Source organism: Benincasa hispida, chromosome 8, assembly GCF_027475165.1.
Source record: "Benincasa hispida cultivar pf3 chromosome 8, pf3_genome.v1.1, whole genome shotgun sequence".
Classification (NCBI taxonomy): domain Eukaryota; kingdom Viridiplantae; phylum Streptophyta; class Magnoliopsida; order Cucurbitales; family Cucurbitaceae; genus Benincasa; species Benincasa hispida.
Genome location: NC_143485.1, coordinates 67,150,461 through 67,167,147, shown reverse-complemented (window position 1 = coordinate 67,167,147; position 16,687 = coordinate 67,150,461). Strand labels below are relative to the sequence as shown.

Below are 16,687 nucleotides of genomic sequence, written 5' to 3'. Positions count from 1 at the left end.
AGATGTTTAGATGTAAAGAGAGAAATTATTAAAAAAAAAAAAAATTAATTTACAGATTTTCGAATCTACATCAAATATGATTACTAAAATGTAGTAAAATGTAACCGTCTCGTTGAATAATTTTTTTCAAAATAATTTTCTCTCATGTTCATATTTATCCATTCTTTATACTTTTCTTTTAGAATCATTATAGTTCAAAACTGATATAGCTCAAACTATATCAAATAATGTGTAAAAGTTAATTTGAAATATCATTATGATCAATTAAAATCTCCTACCACTAAATATTTCTTAGCACAACAAATGTGGGGCATATAAATTTAATTATTCGATCTCAAAGTACATGTCAATTACGATTGAATGCTTCCACCACATAAACTTTTACAGATAATTCGTTAGGGGAAAAACACCTAAAAAAAATATTGAAACTCTAAAGTAACACATGGAACCACCTATATCCATATGTAGCTCTCTTAAACTTAAAACTACAAATAGTCTACAACTAAATATTGGAAATTAAGAGCCTTTTGTATATATGCTTATATTTTTAGGTACAAACAGCCTCGAAATCTCTCTTTGTCAAAGCTTTCGTTCAAAACAAAGAATTACAGCTTCAAATTCAGATCGATGCCATCGGCTTCGGCTTCATCTTCAACTTGGGCTCCGGCTCCGGCTCCCGAGCCGATGACAGTTTCTTTGTTGCCCTTTGAGTTTGAGTTTGATTCATACATGGAGGAGGAGGAGTTAAATGTAACTTTGTAGTAATCTGAGACACATCCTCCATCTCTATGTTGTGAAGCCTCCATAGTTTCCTTCAAAAATAATTTCACCACTCGTGAATTTCCCCTTTTGCCCTCTTCATATATATTATAACATTGCCTTTAAACTACCTATTTACATATTTATTGCTGCTTTTAATTTTAGGTTTAAATACTATTTTAGTCAATGTAATTAAAATTTAGTTCATTTTGATTTTTCTATTTTTAACTTTAGTTCATTTTGACTCTTGTGATTTCAATTTTGATTTATTTTAGTCTCTATACTTTTAAAGAGTTATTATTTTTACTCTTAAAAATGAAATAAAAATGAAAATAATGAGGGATCATAATGGTCATTTTTTAGAAGTACGAGGATCAAAATGGACATTTTGAAAGCATATAGATAAAAATGAATGGAAGTTAAAAGTAAATTTACATGAACAAAAATGAAAATAAAATATATTATTTAAGCCTTAATTTTATCAAATTGTTTGAAAGTAATACTATTTTAAAAACTAAATTAGAAAATGCTGGAAATATTTAAACCTGAAAATAGTCATGAAATCAGATAAAATAATGCTCACAAACTCAACAATAGAATGAATGGGCGTGACTGCAAATAAATAATAATTTAGAAAAGAAAAACAAAAATTAAGAAATAATTCCAAATATTTAAAAGGGAAAAGAATATACTAATATATACATATATCAATGATTTTAATTTAATTAATTAGCCATTAATTTTTCTAATATTTTAGAAAATTATTAATACTACCATTTATTCTAAGTATATAATTCAATTTAATAAAAGTTTAAAATTGATTTAGTATAGATAATAAAATGAAAATTTTCCTTATTATTACTATCTAGGAGATGCTAATTTTGTGGGTGCCTTTTGTAGCTATGTTGGTGTATGTTTTTGGTTGGATTTTAGACATTTTTGTATGGGATTAGACACATATGTTTTTGGGTTTAAGCATTTTTCTAGCTATCTGGATTTGGAATATTTTGTTTGGTCAGATTTTTGAGTTATTTATTGATTGGTTTTTAAAGTCAAGATTTTAAGAAGGGTGTTGAAATTTTTGTTGCCTAATTCAGCCTAGGGTTTAATGGATGAAGTTAAACTTTTTTTTTTTTCAAGGCTAAAATTCACTAATTCAACTAAGTTCATTATGCATATAAGGTTAAATAAAATTTTGAGGGGAAAAAAAAAAAAAAAAAAAAAAAGAAGAAGTATAAACTGATTTCTTACTTGGGGGAGATGGAAATTGAAGGCTGCAATTTCATTTGGAGCTGATGAAGAAGAAGATCCTAATGCCATCAAATTGCTGTCTTCTGCCAATTGATAGCTTCCACTTCTTTTGGTGGAACTCATTAACTGCCCAGCAAAACCCCTTTTTGTACCTCTATACACAAATATATTTACATAATTAAAACCAATTAATTACCAACACTTTCTTTTACACATTTATCACTATTAATTTTAAAAAGAAAATCTTTAATAGTTCAAGTGATTGAGCTTCATAGGTTTATCATTCATCAAAAAGTTAGAAGTTCCATCTCCAAACCCACATATGCATGTCTGCTCAATAAATCTAACAAAAGGTTATAAAAAACATGAAAGACAAACCATAAGAGGTATAAAATGGTAGTTTACCCCAATTTCTCATATTTTAAAAACAATTTTTCTAACTTTTAAAAGAGAAATTTACAAGCTTTTTGAAAATATATTTAGAAAATGAAGAAGGAAAACAAAAACAAATAATGGATGGTAAACAAGACTTTTCTTTTTTCGGTGTTAATTTTACATTTTTTTTCCCTCTATTTTCTAAATATATTTGCAACGTTCTATACCAACATTTAAAACTAAAGAATAACCAATAGTTTTTTTTTTTTTTTTTCTTTAAATCAAATCTATTGTATAAAGATTTGGTTTTTAATATTGTAGGCTTTCGTTTATTGCGCATAATCTAGTTTCTAAAAATTCTTCAATAAAATCTACCCAAATTTTCATTGAAGACTAAAAAGAAAAGGAGATATATATTGAAAGAAAGAAGAGAACCTGAAGTTTGAATCGAAATTAAATGGAGAATGATTCATTTCCATTGAAGAAGAAGAAGAAGAAGAAGAAGAGGAGGAGGAGGAGGAAGATGAGTCTTTGGTCGCCATGTTTTTGAAAATTGGACCTTTGCTCTCTATATTTGCTTCCCTATGGCTTTCTTCCAAAAAGGCTCTCACCCTCTTTGCACTTACCATCTGTATGTCAATTTACATTTATTATACATTTACTTATTTACTAATTATTATTATTAATAAAATAAAATAGAGCTGAGAAATAATTTGCCTTTTCTTGTTCCTCTGGTGAGGTCCATATGTTGTTGAAATCACTAGATATTTGGCTTGAAGGGTGCTCTATTTCACGAAAATATCTCCCCGCCGATGACGTCGCTGACGGACACGATGAGGCAGATCCTGGATTAATATTCACCTGAAAATATTTTTATTTCCATCAAATTTAATATAATTTAAATCCACCAACATTTAAAATTTCATGTTGTCTCTCACCATTGAATTGTAACATTCAACATTGAGAGACGAAGCAGAGTATTGAAAACTAGGGAAAAAATGTGGAGCAAATTTCAATTGGGAATCGGATATTCGGGTTGTCGGAAACAAGGGTTTTTTGGCGGAGGCAGTGACGGCGGCGGCGGAGTTTGGCAGAGGCGGAGGAATGAATTCAAGAGTTGGGAACAACGGAAGATTATTTGACCAAGAAGCATTATAGTCAGTTGTTGGAACAAGTGGCGGTGGAGGCGGAGGCGGCGGCGGCCGGGGAGGGTTTAACGACGACAATGGATGAGTATTAGTGGGCTGCGGTGGTGAAATAATGTCTTGAGCAGCGGCGGCGCCTTCTTGCTCCTTGAGAATCTTCTCAAGCTCTGCAACACCAGGTCCTCTCCTGGGAATACGCTGTCGTTTGGCTTGAGCTTTCTTCATCTCACATTACTTGTTACCCCCCTGTAAATTAATCAAAATGGGGAAAAACAAATTAGATAGGATATGGAATGAAAATAGGGGTTGGTTAGTTTATATAGTGAAGAGAAGAAATGGAAAAAGGTTTAATTAAAATGATGAAAATGTAGAAATAAGTGTGAAAAGAGAGAAATCAGCTAGGAGGAGGGGAAAATTAATGAAGAAGAATCTACAATTTCCAAATAAACAGAGATTGAAAATATATGCAAAAGCGGTAATCAAAATCAAAATCATTGAAGAAATTTAAAAAAGAAAAATTAAATAGACAGCAAGATTCACGGAAAAGGGAAATCAGAGAAAGGATTGAAGAAGAAAGGCATATGGTATTATTATTGTAAATTAAAATAATTTATTTACCTGTTGAATGAAAGAAAGGAGAGAGATACTTGAAAGCACGGAATTTCAGGCGTTTATCTGAATCTTCTCCTCCCCTTTTTTTCTCCTTCGCCTCCTCCTCGGCTTTATCGCTAACTTTGTTACTCTCTGCGATTTTTCCTTTTTCCTTTTTTTTTTTTTTTTTTTGGGTGTTTTAATTTAATTTATAATTTTATAAATAATTTTAAATGATTAGAGAGAGAGGAAGGGGGGAGTTTGAAAGTGTTAGAGAGTATTCAGTAATGTAAGTTTGAAGAGAGAGGGAGTGCATTAAAGAAGGGAGTGAAGCATCTGTTTCTTCCCCACTCACACTTCATATCTCAGAAAATCTTTGCCACTTTGTTTCACAGCTTTTCGTACTTTTTTTTTTCTTTCCCCTGCTCAATGCCTGTTATTGCATGGAATACTTAAGGACTAGGTCTCTTGGTCCCCTTTTGCCATTTTCATTCTTTTTTTTTTTCATATTTACCTGCCCACATACACCTTATTAGCTACTCATACTTCTATTTTCAATTCAAATTCTTACATTTTAAAAGTATATATATTAAAATTATATAAGTTTCAAAGTATAAAAGCTATAAACGCCATTTTAAAAACAACAAATACATGCTAATTATTTTTGGTTTAAGCTACTCGTCTCATTTTGTGACACTATTTTGATTTCTTTTTTTTTTTTTTTTTTTTCATTTGGCAACTAAAACAAGCCATAAAAAATTGTAAACAGGTGACGAGTCTTATGGAAAAAGAAGTTAATTAATTTTTTTTTAATGAGAATTTCATTAAGAAATCAAAACAAAACTACCAACAAGGAAAATATATGGAAGTTATCAGCCGCTAGTCTGGCCAGCTAAATTAATATAGTCCAATCCGAAGAGTCAGTAATGGTTGTTTGTATCGTATATAGACGAATAAAATTATCTTGAAGATAAATGGTGATTTGGAGGAATAAATTAATATTATTGCAAATAAAAGTTCAAGAATAATGAAAACTGAAAATTTATAATATAGTTCAAAAGTTATTTCAATATTTGGCTGGGATTAAAACACACTAGGTTATTCAAATTTTCTTTTGAAATTATATATGTTATACATGACTCATATGCATCACTGATGATGATAAGAATATCGTTCTCATAAGAACTTATACCTTATTGTTTAGTTTAAAGTAAAAGCTTAAACCAAAACTTCTAAAATGGTTTTCCTTTAATAATTCACTTTACCACATGAACTTATATACTAATACATTTTAAGATATATATTATACCATTATTTAAATATCAAAGTCTGAATCCTCACCCTTGCATTTCTAAATCAATGAAAAATAATAACTTTATTGTAGTTTTTTTCTTTAATATAAATATATATAGAACGGAGAGATTGAACCTCTAATCTCAAAGTTGATAAAACAAATTTTATAACAGTTTAACTTATGTTCATATTGACACTTTAGTATAGTTTTTTTAAATGTTATATAATATACATATTTTTTCACTTTGTAAATATATCTCAAAATATTTTTAAATACCTAGTAAATACAAAATTTAATTATTTAAATAATTGACCGAGGTAATCATTCATGTTTATTAATAGATGGAATAAAAAGAATGTGAAAACATAAATTGAATTAAATTAAGGGTTATTTTCAAATAAAAAAAAATGAATAAAAATATTTATAAATATAGTAAAATTTTACTGTCTATCTGTAATAGACGGCAATAAACTACTATATGTGTCTATATGTGTCAGATAGATACAAATAGTAGTCTAATACAGATAGACAGTAATATTTTGTTATTATTTATAAATATTTTTGTAATTTTTTTATTTAAAATAATTTTCCTTAAAATTTATTGAAAAATAAGTTTATTATCAAATTTCGTCTAAACTGCACTACTTCTGTGCAAATTGAACCTTTATTTCTCCAATTAGATAATATAACATTAAAGGCCTCCAAATAAAATCAGCAACAACAAAAACATATTTTGAAGACAATATGTTTGTTCTCCCCAGACAATATGACAAGTAAAATAGTTCATAGAAAAAAAACCTTAACCAAAAAATAACCAAAAACTGAAAAGTTCCAACTAAATATATATTTTACTTCTAAATGTTTGTGCACTTTTTTCAATTTAATATCTATGGTTTAAAAAGTTTTTATTTAATCTCTTATGTATCGAACCTTTTTTTGATTTAGTCATCCACTATCTAATAATTAAATATGAATATTATGACAACTAATACTGGATGTATTGATACAATCTACCAATTTACTACACATTACACCATGACATTTTGTTATGATTAGTTGAATGTTAAAACCGACCATTCAGTGAAAAATTTAACCAATTCTTCTTATAAGATATCGAGAGGAACACAAATTATTCATTGTGTTCATTCCATATAACTCTCTTGAAAAAGAATACACAAGTTAAACATACGGTATCAAATTTCCATCGATATATCGAGATTTCTATATTTCTAAGAGTTCCACGTTAATATGAAAGATAAATCGACATTTTTATTATAGTAGAACAACCTACATTGAATTATTAACTTAATAGCAGATTTGGTGTGTTCATTTCATATGGTTCATATAAACAAAAACTAAAAGTATTCATATATGTGTATTATTATCTCATTTATTTTTTTAAGAAGGTAATTGAGCTTGTCTCTCACTTAGCTCATCAAACGAGGAGCAACATATAATTGGGTGTACTCATCCAACTTGGCTCTTCTAAGTAACAACATTGACCCTACTATAGCCTAATGTATCCATTTTACCTAGCACTTTTAGAGAGAAGTATTTGGTATCAACAATTGGCCAAATTAGTCCGATGTGCTCGTCTTACTTTACTTTTTTAAAAAATGCATTTTGAATAATGAACTTTATCATATCTTTGACTCTTTTAAAGAAAGCACATACTCTAACTTCACGTAGTCATCACGCCTAGTCCATTTATATGTCATGTGACACGTTCATCCAAATACAACCATAATGACACGTAGTTCTCCTTTGTACCTACTACCAATCTTAGCTAAATTTGTTCCTATATAACAAACTATTCTATATTTCGTATGATATTAATAATCATATAGTTTAACACCCTCATGTAAAAAAATATTATATGTCCCTCAATTACTCATGAATTACTTATGTTAGCAACATTTTTTCACCTTAATAATACATTCAAGGATATATGTACCCTTTGCATACTCAATAATAATGATTTTTTTAAAAAGGATTTTTTTTCCCATAATTTATTACTCTAATTCCTAAGGAAGAGCACACACCTTTCTACACTTTTGGGTCTTGATCCCCACAATTTTCTGAAATCGACCCTTAAAAAAAGCAACAAAATTAATTACATGGTTTAATAGATTGTATTAAATTGCCATGAAATAAAATCTAATAAATAGTACATATCATTTGGAATCACAAACATGAGATCATAAAATATTTAGAAAAAACAAATCTTGAGGTATATATTACCATAAATTTATGATGAATGAGTAAGCATGTTGATATAAATGTAGGGAAGCCAAACTCCATAAGGCAACCAATCTACATGGTGGAAGACCTTCCAAAGATCAGAAGAAATTCAAAGTTTTGATAGTTTTTTAAATATATATTTTTTTCTCTAACACCAAATCTTTCTATAAAAATCAATGTCAGATTCTTTAGGTGAGTTGGTGGGGCTTCCCAATTACCCTCTCATCTTTAGTCCTCACCCAACTCCAAAGCAGCAAAATGCCTTCACATGGCTTATGAGAGACATGCAATCTTATCTAATCATGAACAGAATCACACACACAACCATCTTCTTTTTCAAACCTTTTTTTTCTCCATTGACTCCATTCAAATCTGGATTCCTTTGCAAATACCACCCTCAAATATAGTATTAGTTACAATTTTAAAAATTGAATTGTCAAAACTTATAAAAATCTTAAAATTGGACATTCAAACTTAAAATAGTAGTAAAAATTTGACTCCTAAAAAGCTGTTTAGAATATTGAGTTGATTTCTGAAGTTTGAAGTTAATATGTTGATGTTAGAAAATTTCTTAAGTCTAGAGTTAATACTGAGTTATTTAATTAACTTGGAGGTAGGAAACATTAAAGGGAGAAATAAAGGAAGATGGAGTTCCTTAATAGATATGCAATTTTAATAGTGAACACCGTTGAAGTTGTGGAGGTGACTCAAACATCTCCTAAATAATAAAAGTTGACCCCTCATACTTGTAAAATTGTTATAATTGTTAAAACTACATAAGTTTGAGGTTAAATTTCAACACTTGCATAAGTTTAAAGTCTCAATTTTTACTATTGAGAGTTTGAGGGTGTAATGGCAACTATCGCTACTGTAATTTTTTCTTTTAATGATATTCTATTTCTTGATAGAAAAATACTTGGTGCATTTAGGTTGCATCCAATTTTTCCTTTTAAAGAATATATATTTATTTAAATATTATTTTTCTTTTGTGATTGGCGACTTAAGGAGATGCGGTCAAACTGTGTATGCAAATATTATTCTTCAATATATTGTTTCAATATAAAGATATATATTTAAATATTTACCTTTTAAAAGTTTATATATATACATATATATATAAGGAGTAACATTTAAATATGATATTCCTCACTAAATTATATGGTTGGATCTTAATCTTTAAGCATTAAGAACAAATTAACGTCATGTTATGAATGTCGTATCCTAAACAAATCCTCAAGTTCTTTGGATGTATGAAATTATTTTATTTTATTAGATCACAGCTGGATGTAGTCTAAATATAAGTTGTATTTTAATGGTTTTTGCTTTTGGAGAATCATAGAGAATCCAAATTCTATATGATTTTGTGACATAAGTTATAAATAGCCCAGCAGATTTTCTAAATTTACTGGCAAATCAAAAGATTGTATTATATTTAGATATTAAGAACTTGTAGTACAGCTGGTTCATCACAAGTTTAATTAGAAAACTGAAACTGTTTCTGCTTCTAAGTTCCTTGTTTTTTTAATGTGTGAAATTATATGTTTAATTAAGCTGGAAATCGTGGAGGCATTAAACATAAACATAGAGGGAAAGCAGGCAAGAAAAGTATATATTTATTAATAACTTAAATCGTATTTTTTTAAAATTTTAAAAAATGGAATTTTTCTCTCATTTTCTAGAACTTTTTTTTCCGAATAGGAAAAATTAGTATTTATATTTAGAATTCATAAATATAGACGTTCGTTTTACTCAATGAAAACTTGTCTCAATAAAGTAACTAAGACGGGGGAGAATTTATGTATTTTTATACTCATTATTATTAGTCTTTGCGCTTATAAAAGAAATCATAACCTTTTTTTTCCCAAAAAAAGGTAATAGAAATCATAATTATTGGAATAATCTTTTCTTATTATTGTATACCCATTTCCCCCTTATTGCTGTACAGAGCAATTGATATATATAATATAATATTAGCTAAAAATGGAAATATACTTCATCACTTGGTCTCATAACGTATAAAGTTGACACTTTCTTAAATAGGTAAACTTATACAAATAATCATCTCAAAAGAGAATATATATATAGATAAAAAAAAAAGGAGTAGGTTTATGAATTATGCCTCCGTATTTTGAAGTGTTTCGTTTTCACCATTCAACTAATTTGTTGAGTTTTTTTTTTCCGTTAAACCTAGATGAAAATCAAACATATACGAAAAAGTTTAAATATCATTTAGACCCATATACTTTTAAAGTTGTTCAATTCTAGTCGATGTATACTTTCAATTGTCAATTTTCGTCTCTATTTATATTTTCAATAAATCTCAAATTTAGTCATTCAAAATTCATTTTTACTCAAATTGGTCAAATAATAACAATATTTGCATGTAAAAATATACTATATGTGAATATATATATTCAAAAAGTTATAGTAAAAATGCTAAGATAATTACAAAATATATTTTTTTTAAAAAAATCAAGAATAAGCTAGCATTAGATATTGAATTTGAGATTTATTGAAATTACAAAAACTAAAATTAATTAATTTAAGTATAAAGACTACATTTAAGCGAACTTCAAAGTATAGAGAAACTTATATAAAAATTAGAAAGCATACATACTGATGCAACATTATTCATCTAAATTAATGTAACAACTAATATGTACAAGTTAATTATATAAATATTTTTTACATTGTTTTTTTAGGTGAAGCAAACAGTACTAATGAATTTAATCTTCTATATAGTTGTAAATAATAATTAGATGCACTTTCTAATTTTTAGAAATATTAATTTCTATCATTTATTAAAAAAATAAAATATTTTTCTAAAATAATTTTAAAGTTTTAGTGTATTATTTAGAATAAATTTTAACGTTCAAATATAAATGTGACACATTAAAAAATTGAGAGAAAATTACGTGACGACGTTTTTGTATAATTTAGCTTTTCATATATATGTATAACTTAAATATATAATAAAAGGCTCGTACGCAATATATCAATTTGAAAATATAAATAAATACTTGTAACAATAGGAAGTAACATCGGCTGGTCCCGTAGCTCAGTTGGTTAGAGCGCTGGTCTTATGAGCCGGAGGTCGCGAGTTCGAGCCTCGCCGGGACCAATTATTAGGGTTTGTTTTGTTTTTTTTTTAATAATAATATTCGGATGTACGGAAGAAGAAGTGAAAACAGTTGCAGCTTTTTCTTTTTTCTTTCCTTTTTGAGTTCGAGCTGGGAAGGTGGATATTTTGAACAGAGAGATAAAGTAGTAGTTTTAATTTAATAATGAGAGTGTAATGATCTTAATGTAAATAAAACATGTATATTTATATTTTTTGGGGATTCAATGTTGAAAAAAAGTCATGTAATGTCTTATTTAAAACTATATATACCTAGTCTAGTTAATTTTTATGGAAAAATATCGGTTTTGGGTGTAATATTTATCTAGTCCCTATTTTTCAAGTATTATATTTTTAGGACTCCTTTAGTTGTAAGTTTAGTTTTAATTTAGTCCGTAGATTTCAAAACATTATAATACTACTCTTGAAATTTGAGTTTTATTTCAATATAGTTTCAATTTAGTCCGTAGATTTCAAAACATTATAATACTACTCTTAAATTTGAGTTTTATTTCAATATAGTTTCTAAATTTCTAAATTTATATTTTTAACCTCAAATTTTCACTAAATTTTCACTTTCAATCTTTATGGTGATGAAACATAGTAAAATTTAATTAATTTTAACTTTTAAAAATTAACTAAAATAAATTTACACTAAAGATGAAAAGTGGGCATTTAGTTAAAAAAAAAAAAAATTGGGATTAAAAGTGTAAAAGTTGAAACCCTAAGACTAAATTGAACAAAATTCAAATATCATATACGTAACTATCTTCACAATAATATAATATTGTTAATTTTAGACATAAATTCTCTTGATTTTGTTTTTGAAACTATCCAAAAAGATTCATACTAATGTAGATAGTTATCCTTATTCATATGCGTATAATCATTTTTTGGAGTGAGGAGTGGAGAATGAGTGGATTGATGAAATCAATAATTGACCTAAAATTTCAGAATTGAAGTAGAGATGAAGTAGAAGTATGAGTGAGGCCACACCTCCTTCCTTGTGTTTTCACTGAAACTTGCAGTTTCGGAGTATACACGTAAATAAACATGGTTCAATAACCTGACTCAATTAAGAAACTGACAGCTTTGTAACAAAAAAGCTGCTGCTTTATATGCACAATCCCCACAATTACCATCATCATCATCTACACTTATAATAACTGTTTGGGTCATGTGATTTCTTTCTTTCTTTTTTTGTCCCTTTTTCTTAAACTCCACTAATTATAATCTCAATTTTGTTAATTAATTTCCTTTTTGTTTTTCTATATATTTAAGAGGTTAATTGCAGGTATACATATATATATATTTTACAAACTATCTAATATATTTTTCAACTTTCAATTCTCCATATGTTATTATTAAGTCTCTAAATTTCTTTTAGGGCCATTTATTTTTTGAGAATATAAATAATCGAAATCTTAAATGCCAAGAATTATATATATTAGAAATTATAGATGTCCGACATCTTTAAATTATCATATTTGTTTTGTAGGAATATTTTGATACCTATGTTTAGTAGGATTTCTACCTGGAAATATCTTACGACTATTTATTACTTTATAAAATTTGATACAATTTGAACTTATATGACATATTTGTTTTTATCAATTTGAATTTCTTTTAAAATTAATACAATTTATATTATTTTTGTATTATTTTCTTAATAAAATAATATATCATTATTTTGAGATTTTTTATAAAATAAATATAAATTTATATTCGAATATATTGCTAAAAAATTATAACAATTATCATATAACTAAAATTATATGACATACATGGTTGACAATATTTATTTTAATTATATAATGCAAATGAAGATTAATATATATATGTAAAATAAAATAAAAAATAAAAACAAAAAGGTAAAATGAGGATGCCCTCGACTTCAGAATATGGAAAACCCGTGTTTCAGGAGGGCATCCAAAACTCTCCAGATGCCCTTCGTTCGGACATCCTAGGATGCCCGGGAATCTTTAGATGTTGGGGCCACCGTAGCTTTGGCGACCCGGCTAAACATATGCGGTGACGCGACTTGTGCAGCAAGGGTTTCGCAGTGGAATCTATCGACGTTCAGTCTATAAATCCACAATGGGACGTTTCCAATTCAAAATGGACTTTGGGATCAAAGCCTAGATCAAATGTGCCTAAAAGAGTAAAGCTCACAATACCCAAAACAAACACAGTAATCTAGATATTTCATGAGAAGCTAGGATACTCGCGAAATAAGCGACCCATTAAAGATTTTTCTTTCGTTTCTAAGTTTTGGTTTTAGTTTCTGTTTGGGTCTTAAGTTTCAAAATGTTATACTTTTAGTTTTTTAAGTTTTGAGTTCGATTTTAATTTAATCCCTAAGTTTCTATTATAACTTTATTATTAAGATTTGAGTTTTGTTTCAATTTGGTCTCCAGTTTTAAAGTTTACTCTTTTAATGTTCATTTCTTCAAAACAAATATTCACTTCGATCTTTAGTGTTATTGCTTATTCATTAATTTAAAATAATTATGAAGTAAAAATTTGAAATTAATTTAAATAGCGATTTAAAACCAATGAACTTTAAATAATTATAATTCTTATGATTTTTTAAATTAATTAATGAATAATAATATTATAGATAAGTGAGTATTTAGTAAAAAAAAATTGAGGTTAAAAGCATGATTTTTTAAATTTAAGTACCAAATTGAATCAAAACTTAAATATCAAAGATAAAATTGTAACCGTATGAAATTTGGGGATTAAACTGAAATCAAACTCAAAACTTATGGACTAAAAAGGTATTTTTTTCCATTTTTGTTTTGTTTCTAGTTGGCCGTCCTTTTCCTATTGAACATTAATTTATTTTTTTTCTATATGTAATAGATAAAAAGATCAAAAGCTTAGGATTTTATTAGACTTAAATTATAGTTTATTTATTTATTTATTTTTTTAAAAAAATCTAATAGACTAATTGATTTTATAAATTTTGGATAGGTGAAGGTTCTACACAAAATTGAAAATATATAGATATATTAGCCGTTTTTAAAGTATGACCTATTGAACACAAAATTAAAAGTTATTAAATTTATCAAATAATTTTTAAAATACAGACTAAATAGATACTAAGGGAGTAAAGTTATAAAATGTAATCAGTTTAATACATTTATTTACTACAATGAGATTTTATACGATAGCTCTTTAGTATTAATTTTTATTTTTACTTTCCATTTAAAAAAATATTGTTGGCATAGGAAACCCGTACGCGTCAATGTGGGTCTTTCATGGACCCTCCGTCGACCCATTTTTGGGGTTTGATCTCATTCTAAGAGAACCGAACACCTATGTGATGTGTTCAAGTTTCCCGCCCCAACCAACAATTTTAGGAAAAAATAAAACGAGTAGATATTTGTTTTAAAGCTGTAAATTGTTTAGTTTAGGAAAAACTTGAAAACGGTTTTTATCGATACATTTTTATGCGTAAAACTTATATTTTAGAAGTTATTATTGATTTGGCTTTCTTTATTCATAAAAACTAGCTTTGGATGTTTTTTCTACCCCTTCTTTCCTATGAAAAAAGAATTAGAAAAGAAAACCCTAATCATACTTAGACGTATAAGTTAGTCTAAATTGATTCGTAGATAATTAATATTAGAGTGAGTTTATTTCAATGATAATTAACATGACTTTTTTTTTCTAGAAGTTGAAAGTTCAATCTCCTACTTCATACTTTTTTTTTTCTAGAAGTCGAAAGTTCAATCTCCTACTCCATACTTTTTTTTTGAAAACCCTACCCCACACTTATTGTACTAGTTCTTTTGTATACTAATTTAAACATATATTAAGTCTTTACTTTTGCATAGTTGTAAATTTAAATCTTCTCTCTACTTTTATATTAATGAAAGAAAAATCTATCTGTTATAATTTGGAAAAATTGTTTTAAATGATAAAACTGTTGAAAATATTTTCAAATATAGTAAAATATCACAGTCTATCAATGATAGATACCAATAGATGATAGTAATCTATCAAAATGATAGATAATGACATTTTGTTATATTAATAAATATTTTAGTTCATTTTATATTTGAAAACAACCCTATAACTTATTGAAATATGAGAAAATTAACTAAACAATAAACAATAAACAACAAATTAAAAAAATGCAACAATTTAGTGGTAAATTTGAAATGAAACTGAAAGAATAAATGACCGTGAATATCTGGAAATAAATATTGAATTAATGAAGTGAAATATAAAGTCCCTTGAAAAAAGAAAATGGTAGAAAAAAATACGTTTAGAAATTGAGTGTTCCAATGATGACATGACATAATCCAGAAACAAAAGGAAAAAGCAAGAGGATTTGTCATGGATGCCACTAATTCTGACGCAATAACACCGTCGGAAACCATATTATGATCCGGCGACGTGTGAAACTCCGAGAATCCATCTGAAAACATACGTTTCAACATCAACTAAAAAGTTGAAAAAACAATCCGTTCCATTTTTAAATCAATGGATAATCAAAAAACTGTTTTTTATTTTCAAAATATTAACTTTTAAATTTGATTCTTCAAGATCTGTTTCTACGTCCAACTTGAAGTCGGTAGGATGAACTACTATAATCCATTCCATGTTGATTCTAAATATACTAGCGGTATTTGTCATTGTTTATAAACTATCGTGTTTACTATTTACTCTCTATCATCTCTCTTTGTTATCGTGTTTATTCATGTACTCATTCTCACATGTACTTAGACTTTTTGAAATATAGATTTTACAAAATATGTTATCAGAATTAAAATATGAATCATTCTTAAAAGAGTCTTAAATTGATTCGGAAGTTTAGAATTTAATTAATATATTATAAATCTCAAGATGTTTTTATGGAATTAACGCAATAAAAGGATGTAAAGTGATACATTTTATAATCGTTTAAATTTTTATCATTATTATTTAGTTTTGATTGATATAATCCCAGAGTATAAATTAATATATTTTCAAAAAACTAGTGATCAAAACAAATGATAAATTAGAAGTGTAGGCAAATTCACCTTCAAAAATCACCGGCCGGCTGGCGGCTGCTATTCCCAGATCGGAAAGGAAAGAAAACCAGTTTCGACATTGCTCTGACTTGGAACCGGTGGCTGGATGCCGGAAAATTCCTCCGGCGTGGCATTCAAAATCATCGGACTGAAAACAGCGAGGTTACCCTGTTACGGAATCACACAATTTTATTTCCAGCAACTGTAATAAAAGTATAACTAATGAAAACAAAATTAAAAAGGAAAAACCAAACTTTTTGGGAGAAGTTTTCAAGTGGGTAAGACTGGAACTGGGAGGAAGAAGACGAAGGAACAGGGGAGATGAAAATCTGTTTTCTAAGCTCTCTGTCCACTGTTTCTAATGGTCGAGAAAGGGCATCAATGGCGGATTTGGCATTCTCAAGAAGCCAATCCATGGTTTCAGTTGGTCGGTCCAATCCAAGGCGATCCTGAACGTCGTAGAATTCAATAGCAGTCGGAGCCGACAGCCGAAACCTCCTCGCTCGGAGGCCTCTCGAGGTGTAAACCTTGCCGGGAACGGCGCCGGCGCTCGAACGGAGGCGACGGTCTCTCCGGCCGAGCTTCGCCGTCTTCTCATCCTCATCATTAAGAGAAAGCCTTTGAGAACCCATTCTGAAATTTTGTGGCTCACTGGATTGTTCCAGTAATGGCAATGTTAATGAACGAGTTTTTATTTTTCCTTTTCTTTGAATGAAAATGGTACAAGTTTAATTAGTGCCCAGCAGCTCCTGAATAACTCTGGACAGAACAAATGACCTCAATTATTTTCATGGTTTTTTTTTTCAGAGTCATTATTGATTATTTGATGAGTTTTTTTTTTTTTTTTAATATTTTTTTTCTTTATAGGTTTCGCCCCCATTTGAAAAGT

The 16,687-nt window shown here is 28.1% G+C and overlaps 2 protein-coding genes and 1 non-coding gene across 3 annotated transcripts; 1 reads left to right on the top strand and 2 right to left on the bottom strand.

Annotated features, from left to right (window-relative positions):
• Positions 1-310: 310 nt before the first annotated feature.
• On the bottom strand, positions 311-4,303 carry LOC120083463 (uncharacterized). Its single transcript, XM_039039231.2, has 6 exons — positions 4,149-4,303; positions 3,324-3,776; positions 3,103-3,246; positions 2,821-3,014; positions 2,011-2,164; positions 311-812 (listed from the first exon to the last, which is right to left on the bottom strand). The coding sequence occupies exons 2-6, from the start codon at positions 3,753-3,755 to the stop codon at positions 606-608; spliced, it is 1,131 nt and encodes a 376-aa protein (XP_038895159.1). The 5' UTR covers positions 3,756-3,776; positions 4,149-4,303; the 3' UTR covers positions 311-605.
• A 6,400-nt stretch (positions 4,304-10,703) lies between these two features.
• On the top strand, positions 10,704-10,777 carry TRNAI-UAU (transfer RNA isoleucine (anticodon UAU)). The gene has a single exon. It is a non-coding gene; the product is annotated as a tRNA-Ile (tRNA).
• Positions 10,778-14,994: 4,217 nt separating this feature from the next.
• LOC120082545 (uncharacterized) lies at positions 14,995-16,538 on the bottom strand. The gene is made up of 3 exons (XM_039037757.2): positions 16,053-16,538; positions 15,808-15,966; positions 14,995-15,203 (listed from the first exon to the last, which is right to left on the bottom strand). The coding sequence occupies exons 1-2, from the start codon at positions 16,428-16,430 to the stop codon at positions 15,838-15,840; spliced, it is 507 nt and encodes a 168-aa protein (XP_038893685.1). The 5' UTR covers positions 16,431-16,538; the 3' UTR covers positions 14,995-15,203; positions 15,808-15,837.
• Between the last annotated feature and the right edge of the window lie 149 nt (positions 16,539-16,687).